Genomic DNA, 12,590 nt, shown 5'->3' with positions numbered 1-12,590 from the left:
TCAAGGCGCAAAAATGGGATGCGTCCATGCAACTCATCCAAATAAAGTGTTGGACCTCGATGGAGCCCTCAAAGTGAGGCCACTTCTTAAGGGTCATCAAAGAACTTCAATTCTATCTGTAACTTTTACACTGTGAGAAACAGCAAACGGTAACTTGGGAACAAAACGGGAGGAAGGTACAGCACTGTCATGACAACGCCAAAAGGTATCGATCCGAATGAGGATTGCTGGACCTTGGTGGAGGCCTCAAAGTAAAGCGACCGGACCGCAGATTTGATATTTTTGCTCTAGAACGCTTTGTAAGAACCCGAAACCCGTAACATTGGAACACGACGGGTGGCAGGTGAGGAACCGCCATTTTAATGCCAAAGTGTACCGATCCAAATGAGGAATGTCGGGCCTCGCGGGGGCCTCAAAGTTCAGCCCGTGGACCGCAGATTTGAAATTCTTTCTCAAGAAACATTTACACTGCAGCGCAAAGCCAATGGTACCTTGGGAGGAAGGTACAAGCGGGCAAGCGAAGAGATCTATTAACCAAATTCAACCAAACGTGTTTCCAACTCTCTCAAAACGGTGCACCCGCCTCCCCCGTTAATGACAAGTGGCGCAGTTGCAAAGCCGGCGGCTCAGCAGCGCCACCGAGCAATGGAAAAAAGAGGATGGGACCACTTCAAGACAAGGAACCGCTGAAAGAAATGACCCGAACAATTCGCCTTCCTCACCGTCTGACGGCGAAATCGGCATGCCGGGAAAGTTTGCGCCGCGATTGCGAGGCCTCGCGACTCACCCAAAAGTACATCATCGTGGCGGGAGGGCGGACGGACGGGACGCGGGCGGGCGGGCGAGCGAGGGCCAAGCGGAGGGACCGGTCGTTGCGGCCGGCGCGGCGCCTGGTTTTCGACTGGCGCTGATCCGCCGAGGCAGCCCTCCCTTTCCCCGGCTTGGGGGGTGGGGGGGGGGGGGGCTTGACTCCGGCTGCCCCCCACCTCCTCCCACTACCACTCGGCCCCCACCCACCAACACCACCAGCAGCACCACTCTTCTTCTAACGTCTCTCTCACCGCTTCTTCTTCACTTTTTAAGCCCCGCACCCTCCTCCCTGGCAGCTTCTGAGGAGGCGAAAGTGTTGAAACCCCTTTTTTCTTTTGACGCCCCCCCCCCCTCTCCCCACCACCACCGTGACTCCCTCCTGGGCCGTCTCTTATCGAGGCTCAATTGGAGTACCTGCCTGACAGCCGCCTGCGAGCGTTCCTCCGACGCCGCCGGGAGTCGGCGCTGTGAAATTTAACGTCCCGGGTAGGATATAGAGCGGAGGGGTTAAGGGACGGATGTGGAGGGAGGGGGGAGGGGGGGGGTCTTTAAGACATGTGTTGATGTTGAAGGATTAAGTTGAAGGAAGAGGAGCGCCACGAAGAAGAAACGCCACGGGGTCCCGCCAGGTTGCCACAATCAAAACCCGACAAAGTGTTTGGGTATGCGGCGGTACCACCGCAGCGCGCCGTGCCGTCTTTTCCATCTGCTAAGGAAAAGTGGGATGGGGGGGGGGGGGGGGGGGGGGGGGCGGGGTCCTCCTCCCCTTCTTCTTCCTCCTCTTGGCTGTAACAATACGCCTGCCTCAGCGATTCTCCAAACGTATCATCAATACACCACTGCAAGGGGGCGGGGGCGGCGGAGCATTAACCCCGCGGCAAGCTCCGGTGGTTTCCGCGATTCCGCCCCCCCCCCGCATAGACACACACTCTTGCCCCTTCCTCCAATCAGAGGCCTCCTGTGGGATGAGCTCATTTTATCCTAGGAGGACGCCCTGACAACATTCGGCCGCCTTCGGAGAGAATGCCATGCCAGCGCCGCGCTAATTTCCGCGTCAGAAGCCAAGTGCCATGAAAAGACAAGGGGGGGGGGTCTTAAGTCTCTTCCTTGACAATTGATCAATTTTAGGCTAGTTTGTCCCTGCAGAATTGCTCAATTCATACTCGTTCAATTTGCATCAATTGTATTTACGTATTTTAAACAGGAGAAACAAAATGAACAAATTCAAACCCGTTCAAAACAATTTGTTGGGCAAGCGATAGTTTCCAATGGTTTCAAATAAGTCAAACACTCATCCTAACAAAGTAAAATAAAGAACTGTGTATGACTATATATACACATTTCACAGTTATTGTATTAAATATTGATTAATTTATATTAAATGTTAAAATGTTAAGATATAAATACAGAAAATGTTAGCATAACAACTTGACATACACATTCTGCTGTTTTAATCATATAATTGTTTGCAAATTATCCAATATTAATCAAACTTGAACAATTGTCATTGTTGTGAACAAGGATTTTTGAGAAAAAATCGAATATTTTGTTTTTGTAAAACTTACAATTTCTTGTGTGTATAAAACTTTAGTAAGAAACCAATTCATTTTAAATAGTCGATATATTTAGGACTATTAAATGGAATATTTTTCAGTATTTTTCAATATTTCTCAGTAAATAAATAGAATCCTCAGTATTATGACATATTAAAATGCAACATTCTTAAAGTTAGCTCAATAAATTTAGATTATTTTTTCAGTAAATGATACTGCAAGGGATGATCTGAAAAATATGGCACGATAGATGACATTTTTTTGTATGTAAGGGTTGACATCAAATTGTGGTTTATGTGGCCATTCATGATCAAGAACACATTTAAAGTAAGACTTTTGACGTACTGTATGTACGTACGGTATGTATGTATATTAGGGTCAACGCCGGGCTGTCCTTTTTTAAAATCCATCACGGCCCCTGAGAACCACACGCGCGACCGCCGTCAGGAAAATAAATAAATTCCGGCGTAATCTCCAAGGTTACGCAGATGATCTCTCGGGTTGGCGTGGACGTGAAAATCGATGAGCGTATTTGGATCCTTACGGGCCTTACGGGGCTCGGCCGCGCCACGACAATACGCGCGACTCGGATGACATAACGCCGGTCATCACGAGGCGGCTTTGCCGTTTCATCCACGAGCGCCGGCGTGGCGGCGCCGGTCCGGCCCGGGCCCGGATTTACATGAGCAATCGGCCGGCGGGAAAGCGGCGGAGCTCCGTCATCAATCTCTGATGGGAAATAAAAATGAAATGCACTTCGCGGGCACGCCAGATTAAGGTTGGCGCTTTTATCAAACACCCAAGTCTATTTCAAGTCGCGCTCATAAATAAGTAAGGCCGCCAAAGAGTGGGTGTCGAGAGAGGGCCTTGAGAAAGAAAAAAAAAAAAACACAAACAGGTCCCGACAAAGGACATTCCACGGCGCGGGGGGCTTAAGGAAAAAAAAATTCACCGGTCTCCCGGAATCTCTCGTTAAATAGAGCGACTCGGATTCCGCGTCGGAGCGGGAACGTTCCCTGCCCATTTGGACTCGCCAGCGTGGTCCGGGTTCCCCCCGGAGAGCGGCGCATCCATTATGAAGATAAAGCTTTCAAGCAGGAAGTGAGCTCTTCCTGCCTAAAATGTCCGACTCTCCCGCGGGGGACCCGCACCCCGTTCTTCCTTTCCTCCATATTTGGTCATAATCCCGCGCTCCGCCTGATGTTCGGGAACTGCCTTTTTTGTTCATGAGCCGATGGACTCTCAAGTCACGGGCCGCAGAAAACCTCCTGGTGTGCTTCCAAGGTACGCGTCTACAGAGGGATTCAAGACCCCTTTATTCTGGGAAGAGGCTAAAAGGAGTCCCCGGTTTTTTGTCAGAAACTGAGCTCAAAGTAAGGTCAGTCGAACCCTCAGACACCCACCCAAAGTCTTGAACCAGACAGCAACTTTGGGAAAATCCCAAACACGCAAGTCCACGGACGGGGATCGAGATCCATCCATCTGTGTTTCGGATGAAAATCCCTAATTCCTAAAAGTATTCGGGATTTTTCTAAAGAATTAGTCCTACTTCGACTAGGAATACCGATGCTTCAAGAACATGCTTCTCTTTGAAGACCTCAGACTCCCAATGGAAGTGGGTTGACTGGTCAAAAGCTCGTCCCTAAACCTTGACAAATATCCCAGCTCAACCTTCAGACTATCATTGGAGGCATAAGCCGGAAATCATACACGTCTATGTATGGGAATCGAAAACTTCCGTGTTCAGGAGCCCGGAGGAAAGACCTAGTCCCTAACTCCTAAAAAAAAAATAATGAATAACCGTTTGAAATGTCCCGACTGACCTCAGGACAATCATACCGATCGGAAATTCAAGAGCACCCTTCTCACCTTCAACTCACACTGGAACCGGGATGACAGGTAAGATCCTAGATCTTAATTCTTGACAGACATCTGAGCTCAAAGTCAGCTCAGACACAAAGGAAGTCCAGTCCTCAGACCGCCACTGAGCTCATAAACTGGCGAAGAACTTTGGGAACATCTCAAAGATACACACCAATGAAATGGTAAATCAAGACCTTCTGTGTCTGAGAGCTGTATGAAAGTCCTAGTCCTGAATTCCTGAAAGTACTCCGAATTTAGCTAAAATGTCCAAACCAATTCCTGGAGATTCATGTTTCTACTGGCACCACTGCCCCAATTTCAAGAAGATGCCGTACTTTGTTTTCAAGACCTCAAACTCCAAATGCAACCAGGTTGATCGGTAAAATTCTAGTCCCTAATTCTTGACGGACGAAAGGCACCTTCTGTTCAGGAAGTCCACCCTCCCAACTATTACAAACGCCATAAACCGGAGAAAATATCCAAACCTGTTTGTGGACATTCATACTTCTGTTCGGACTACTGACCCAATTATAAGTACACACCTCTCTTTGAGTTTCTGGAACTCATAGTAGATCAAAGCCTGACCCGGTGTCGGGATATCGCTGAAGACTTAAAAATCTCATAACACAAGCACATGACATTTCTGAACATCCACCCAGCAATCCACTGGAGTCGTGGGGCAGAAAATGTTGTTTTCATGATTTATACAGTACATGCATGTTGCCAAAAAACGGTGATGAAATTCAATTTTGTTTGTAAGCCAAGTAAAGTAAAAACCCTCGAGCAAGATCGACTGAGACAAGCGAGAAAATCTTTGCAGTCAAGCTAGCCGCAGCACTAGCTGACTGTAAACTGAAAAAGACCATAAAATCTTGGTCGGGGGGGGAGCAAGCTAAGGATGTAGCATGTACGCTACAGGAAAATAAACAACATGCTGCGTTTTTACGCACCGGCCCCGCAAGACACTATTAAGCGCCGTTTATAAGCATATCGCTATGCTATACGCAGCAAATCGCCCATCTGCCGATTTTTTGGGGCGGGGCGGCGCATAAATGTAGCGTATGGCTACAGCGCTAAATTCCTAGCCGCGTGCGCGTCTCTCATACACGGTTAATAATGCAGGATTTACATCTGGACCATCTGAGCAGCCGGCATGTGCGGCGCCACCCGCCTCGGGAACCCAAGCGGCGGCGTTGCGCCGTAATTAGCTGCGGTACCACCGGAGGGCGCACCCGCCGTGCCTAGTCCACATCCTTGTTTTTCCTTATTTAGTTTTCGGCAAAAGGATGATCTGAAACTGTCTGGTATGAAATGAAAACAAAGCTAATTTTAGATCATTGAGATTAGTAAGAAGTAATTGATGAACAGGTACTAAAATACCGAAGTAATCAATTACCCAAGGAAATACAGAAGTAAAGTAATCGATTATTTCAAGTACTACGAACTGAACATGACATAAATAACTACCAGGGATTTAATGATTAAAAAAAAAAAAACAAGACCGAGACTGAGTCCCAGCAGGATGTAGAGCTTAAGTAAAAACCAGTACAGACAAATTTTGGACGTCCATAACCGTCAACGGTAGCGAATGAGTTAACAGGCTCGAAGGCTCGAAGACACGCGTCACGTCGCTCCCGCCGAGCAAGACTTGGCCCGGGACGTTCCTGCCGTCATCCGGTCGCCCGTAACCCAATTAGGCGCGACCCCGGCGCGCCGATCAGCGCTAATTCCCGCCTCGTAAACGTCGGAATCGATCGTAAAGATAGACGCAAACTAGCCGAGGGGCTCGCAATTAACATCTCCGGAAGGCGTCCCCATCCGGAAGCTTCTCTGCCACCCGAGCGTTATTTTTCTCCGCCGCTCCGGTTCTTAATTAGTACCTTGTCATTTTTTTGCCAGACGCTAAGCGAGATTTAAATGTCAGCAATTATAAAGTCCGAGCGCGGTTCCGCCAAACACAAACGGCGGCAGCTCCGAGCCTGCGGGGGGCGCCGCCGCCGAGTGGTTCCCAAAACCAAAAGCGGACTTACCAGTCTGGTGAAGAGCGGCACGCCCAGATGCCACAGGTGCTCGTTGAGCAGTCCGCTGTACACCACGTTCCCGAACACGCCGATGCTTCCCGACTTGCACAACGCGTTACCTGCGCGCACAAAAAACACAAAATTCTCAGCGCTTCCCAAAAATATGCCCCTAAATCCATCGAGCGCTAAGATAATCAATAGCATTAGATAATCGGGGTCTCAAATGAGGGATAAGGCGTGAAAGTAGGGCTTCGAGCAGATGTGGGATTGAAGCAGGAGGCGCAATGCTGCAATAAGGAAAACAACACTTTCAATAATTCAGGTGCGGGGGGGGGGGGCGTTGAAAAGCAGCGGCGAACGCCTCGTTTAGCCGCATTATTAAAGTTTGACTGAACCCCCTTCTGGGTCTTTCCCTAATTTTTTTTTTCACCTTCTCTGTCCTTATGTTTGGCTTTGAAACAAACTGTTGGAGGGAGGAAAGCTTTCAAGGCCCGGTAGGGCTTGGAAATTAAGATGTAAAAAAAAAACAAAAAACAATGTGTTCATTTATACACTTTACAAAATCATCCCGTGCGCCGGATTAAATCCATTTGTGGGCCAGAACCGGCCCGCGGGCCGTATGCTTGAAACCCCCGTTTTAGGCTAATATTTTCCCATTTGGTTTATGAAACAAAGTCAGGGCTTTGGCAGTAGCTAAACGAGTACACTTAAGTAAGGCTGCTTCGTTCATAAGTGATCAGTAGGAACGGCAACTCTCACATTACAGACAATAAAGACAATAAAACATTTTTGCACGATAAGTTTACATTTTTAGAAAATTCAACTTTTACTTAAACTTGAACAATGCAAACATTTTTTTCTGGATATTATGACGAACGATGTGATTTAATTTTTCATCGTAGCTTTTAAATTTTTCTTCAAAATTGAGATTTTTTGTTTTTTTTCTTGGAAATTCCAAAGATATTTTTCCCTCGAAGCATAAGTGAGATTTTAGACTAAATCTGTGTTAGGTTAATGGAACAAAATGGCAGCACACTTTTTGCGAGCTAAAACAGCACATTTGTCTGTTTTGTTCAAAAGTGATCAGTAGGAACGGCAACTTTCACTTGAGTCATTCCAGAATACATGAGAATTTTTCAGTCTTAGATAATCAACCCTTTAAGCTTTTTTCCCCATAACTTTGAATTCCAGAATTTTGGCAATGTTTTTTTTTCTCTCAAACAAGTCAACATTTTTCTTGTTTCTTTTCAGGGGGGCGGGGGGGTTGACGATGTCGCCGCTGAGCCCACGGCACCATTAGAAGCAACGCGTGCGCGGCGTTTGGCACCGTGGGCGGCGATGGCTTTCTAATATTGCGGCGGCGCCTTAATGGATCGCTCGCCGGATTTAACGTGAAACACAAAGTGTATTTCTTGGCGCTAACAATATGACAGGATATAAGAGTAGAGGAAGGGGAGATAATGACACTTTTTTTTCTTAAACTATTTTCCTTATATTTTCATCGCATTTTTTTTTAATAATAAAAGCTCATAAAAGAAACACAAGCAGGTAAGGCGCCAAGGTTATGAAGGTGAGCTGACACGACGACGATGTCGCCGGCGGGAACGTTCCGTCTTATCCTCATCATCTTTTCATTATCGTATCCGCACTACGACGGGCGGCGCCGTTATTATGCTAATTGCTGGCGGCCATTTGCTTGCAAGCAAAAAGCTCAACATGCATTGCTTGGTGGATGGATTTCCAAACTCTTTTTGTCATTGAGCTCATTGACTGCCAATGACGGCTATAGACGTCAAAGATTCCTTTTGATTGGGTTGGCAGTGAATGAGTTATCATGACTTGAAAAATAGATTTTTTTCTTGCCATGATATTGTATGTGGATTGCATACAGTAAATACATAGCATGTTTTCTTAGCAGGATGCTACACACACACACACACGCGCACGCACGCATGCGCACATTAGTAATAACGATTCCGCTTGACCCGCTTTTTCCCTCCACTTAGCAGCGGGGCCGCGGCCCCCGGGGGGGTAATTGCGAGCGCCCGGGCCCGTTCCAGGACGGGGCGGCGCGCTCGGCAGACGCGCTATCCCGGAGATGTTTCGGGAAGCTCCTGTTTACGCCCTTTGAAAAACGCATTCCGTTTCTTCGGAAATCGTCCGCGCGTGCAAAAACAATGGCAGAAATACAAATTATCACCTGAGAAATAAGTATCCCATTAAAACATAAAAAAATGCAAAATTACGTCTTTGGGATGGATTTATAATGATTATTTTTAATAGAATACTTTGACGAGTGAATTATTTTTAAAGCTATTTGAATGTCCTGACGGGAACAGTATTTTTTTTCAAATTGTGAGCAAATGAATCGGAACATAAAGCAGTAAAAAAGTGACTTTTGTGTGTATAATTCATTTGATAACAAAATAACCAACTTTTATTTCTGTGTTTTTCATGTTTTTATTTTATTTTCCTTTTGACTTTTTCACCCAGTTGTACTGTACTTTCGTGACCTTTATTTTGTTTTGCGCCAACGTAAATTACGCTGAGCGACGAAGGAGCCGGCGGGAGGGGCGTGGCCCGTCTGCCGAGATTTCATCCGATAGGAAGCCCAAACGGGCCGTCCCATTAAAATGTGTGTGTGTGTGTGTGCGTGTGTGTCGGCGTGTTTGTTGTGCATCAGTCAGCGGGCGAGCGATCGATATCCAACACAAAAGCTCATTGATGACGGACAGCTCTTGACAAACATACAGCATTTTTTTCTGTCGAGCTTAGCAATAATCTCCAAGGTCAGCGCCGGTCGCAACGCCGCCGCCGCCGCCGCCGCCTCCTCCTTCCTCAACAGTCTGCTGCCTTCTTTTTTTTTTTTCCCCCCCACAAAAGGTCCCATGCATTTTAAAGCGGCGGGTGTATTGTGGAAAAAAAAATATGTCGACAAGAGGCCATAGACGGCTTGTTGACTGACAGATGGACACAAGATACTTTGCAAAAGTGAAGGTAAACAACGCTGGAAATAATCTGCAGTCGTTTTCCTTCCTACATGTTCCAATTCGTTGGCTCTCAACTTGAAAAGAAAAACAGTTACTAATCCAGGATCGGAATAAAGAGTTGCATTCTGAGTGGTTCACCAGGCTCCAGGAAAGATACTTCCAGGAAAATACCAGAAAAACGTTCAATAACTGCTGACATGTTCCAATTCATTTCCTCTCAATTTGAAAAGAAAAAACAACTATTAATCTAGAATCTGGATGAAGAGATGGATTCTGATTGGTCTTCAAGGCTCCATGGCAGACACACGTCGGAATACTAGAGCAGCGAGAAATGAAATAAAACCACCAGAAAAACAGTTTCCATTAACTTCCTACATGTTCTAGTTCATATACTCTCAATTTGAAAAGAAACAGAATGTTCCTGTTCATTTTCTAGGGTCGCTCATCCTCCCAAACCTATTAAATCTCACATAGCCCCGTCATGTTTCAACTGATTTGCTCTTAATTTGAAAACAAAACTGACGGGTTCCAGTCTTGGCATTAAAAAGCATTTCCTGAAAGGTTAGACAATAGGAGGCGCCAGCGCCTCTCCCAGCGGTAGTCGCAAGCCTTGTGAGGATCAGCGACTGTCGACAACGAACGCATGTAATTCGGCCAGAAATGACATCACGTCCCAATTGATTTGCGCTCAACTTGAAAAGAGTACTATTCCTTGCACGATCATAAAAAACACCAAATCAGATGCGCCCAAACCTGCAGAAACGCCATTAAACCCTCACGGGGTGCACCCCACGGGTTTACCGCCACCCCCCATATGAGAAGCAGCAGCATAATGAATACGGAACGGCCTTCTGCGAGCGCCCCCTCGGCGAGAGGATGACTACGGGCATAAGTGAGTTACGGCGGAGGGGTCCGGCGCACCCCTTTACTGGGTCCCCAGCCGCCCCGCCCGAAAGGGGCCCCGTCGCCAGCTGGCAGCGTGAGCGACGCTCCATTAGGGACGCGGCGCCGGTGAGCGCCGGTAATTAAAGGCAAAGCAAAGCGGGCGGGCCGCCTGGCGTGCGGGTGGGGGCGCGCGCCCAGATTTACGGGGCTGAGCGATGCGCCGTTTTGCCATCCGGGGGCCTCGCCGGCTTCCCAGTGGTCTCGGGAGGCTCGGGCTTCCTCTCCGCTCGGATGCGTCCTATTACCCCGCCTCCCTCGCACTCGCTTCTTCATCCTTTCCTTCCGTATTTTTTTTTTCTTTTATTACCACCCTGCAGCATCGCAACATAAATCAAGCAGATTTGCATATGGATGAAGAGCTGCACTGTGATTGGTCCTCCAGGCTCCATGAGAGATACTTCTAGGAATACTAGAGCGGCAAAAAAAAAAAAAAAAAAAAAACACCAGAAAACCATTTTCCAATGCTAATCTTGCTTGATGGCCAAGGTTTTTTTTTTCTTTTTTTGGGGGGGGGGAGTTGACTCAAAAAGAAGATTCCCCAAAAAGAGAGCCCAAGCTGAACATCCAATCTTCATTCTATTCCTAGATTTGACGACTTTTAAGATTGCACAGAAGAGGATCGCGCTCGGCGCTAGCTGGCTACGCGTTAGCGTTGAAGCTACCACAAGGTTTAGCATATTTTTCACTCAGCCACTTTATTTTGCTAACTCCAAGGAAAAAGACGACCGACAGATTATTTCGGCTTCATTACGACAGAAAAGTGCCTGATGCTTAACTTTTAAATGAAGCGAAATGTCAAAGAGTACGAACCCCCCCGGGCCGCTTCTTTAATTAAAATACTGATGGCATCTCATGCCAATATTTGAATGTTGTGCGATCGGTTATGTTTCCCGACAGGAAGTGATGCAAAGATCCCACTCAGCATCTGTTGAGTCAAAAGAAAATCCGTGGGTTTGGCGAGCCATGCTAACCGTTTGTTTTGCTCATTACTTTTTTTCTTTTTTTTTTTTTTTTTTTTTTCCAAGCCCCTTAGCAGGGAACATGAGCTAATGAGGCGCCCACCCGGACGTGCCGCCAAGGATAGATAGCGGGTACACAAAAGGAGATGATGCACTCATTTTAAAATTTGGATCATTCATGCAACATCTAGCATCCTCACTAGTTAGCATGTATGCTAGCATACAAAGAAATAGAACGAAGGGTTTTAAATCCCGATTTTCCACATTGTGTCTTTGTCGGCCCCGTTGTTTCTTCTCAAATTTACGATGGTCGCGCCCCCACGTCTCGTTTTTTTATGCCTCACGCTTTACACCTAATCCTTCCGAATTTTCACATAAGGGCGTGGCCTTTACGGCATCGCAATTTCCGATAAATCCGCGTAATAGTAAAAGCTGTCGTAACAACCCAGATGATCCGATCTTCTCAATCTTTCATTTATTTGATAAGAATACAGTTTTTCATGAGCTACTGGGGGATCATTTACCCAAGTTTTGAAAGTTGAGACTATAAAGCACGGAGAGTAAAAGTAAAATGTCAATCCACGCGTGTGACCCGTGAAAGGTTAATAAAAATAATCACGTCTTTTCGGCGCAACCGCAGAAATTCCTCTTAGCCAATTTCAAACACGAAATGATCAAAACTAAATCCAACGCCCGACAGAGTTGTTACACCGTCCAAACCACTTGATCAACAAACGACCTAAAAAAAAAAAAAAAATCATCCCTCCTCCGAAGTCTCCATCCAGCAGCGGCAGTACATTAGCATCTCCGCTACCTTAAACGATTCCTCCCATAAAATTAAAAAGTAAAGGTCAAGTATCTTCATTCCAACTTCGTTGTGATTAAAGGCACGCACTTTTTACACTTGTAAAGTAAAGAGGGCACGTTCGCAGGTAGCCGCTCAGTTTGCCTTCTTTGACGCCAACGATGCTAATCCACAGCTAATTTTATCAGCTAGCCGGTTAAAAAACGCAGAAAATAGTTCATGTAGAGCCCACTTAACCTCGACTAATCAATATAGCCAATAAAAAAAGCGGTAAAAAAGAGGAACTGCCATTGCCTTTAGCACAGCTCCATCTAGTGGATGCATAATGCAAGCCCAGCCACTAATGTAGCTTCTATTTTATGCGCCTTATAACGCGGTGCGCCTTCTATACACAAATAGTTTAAAATTCGGTCATTTGTTGAAGACGCACCTTATAATAGTGTGAAAAATACGCTCAGTAAGTAAACAATGTGATAATCCAAAAAGGCACGGAGCAGTTTGTGGAGATTTTCTCGGGGCGCAAAAAGGCTTGTAAAGGCATTTATTGTTCGGCCGTTGCATTCATGATGAATCGAAGCGCTTCTTTGCTACTTCCTGTTGGATAAACCACCGGCAGAAGCGGCGGCACGGTCGGCGCTATCAAG

General features: G+C 46.5%; 1 protein-coding gene across 10 annotated transcripts in view; it reads right to left on the bottom strand.

The window, feature by feature from the left end:
* The window catches only part of LOC148411135 (RNA binding protein fox-1 homolog 3-like), a 237,994-nt gene that overhangs the window by 96,884 nt on the left and 128,520 nt on the right, over positions 1-12,590 (bottom strand). For 9 of the 10 annotated variants that reach the window (XM_088438129.1, XM_088438130.1, XM_088438126.1 and 6 more), the window contains one exon: positions 6,257-6,366. In XM_088438129.1, coding sequence (XP_088294255.1) covers positions 6,257-6,366 — 110 coding nt within the window. Of the gene's footprint in view, positions 1-787; positions 917-6,256; positions 6,367-12,590 lie in introns of those variants that run through there. The other variant, XM_088438135.1, reaches the window with a different exon arrangement.

This window comes from Hippichthys cyanospilos, chromosome 16 (assembly GCF_059441005.1).
Source record: "Hippichthys cyanospilos isolate Australia breed blue-spotted pipefish chromosome 16, RoL_Hcya_1.0, whole genome shotgun sequence".
NCBI lineage: Eukaryota > Metazoa > Chordata > Actinopteri > Syngnathiformes > Syngnathidae > Hippichthys > Hippichthys cyanospilos.
Note: the sequence above shows the minus strand (reverse complement) of the source record. Positions and strands in the feature narration are given on the sequence as shown.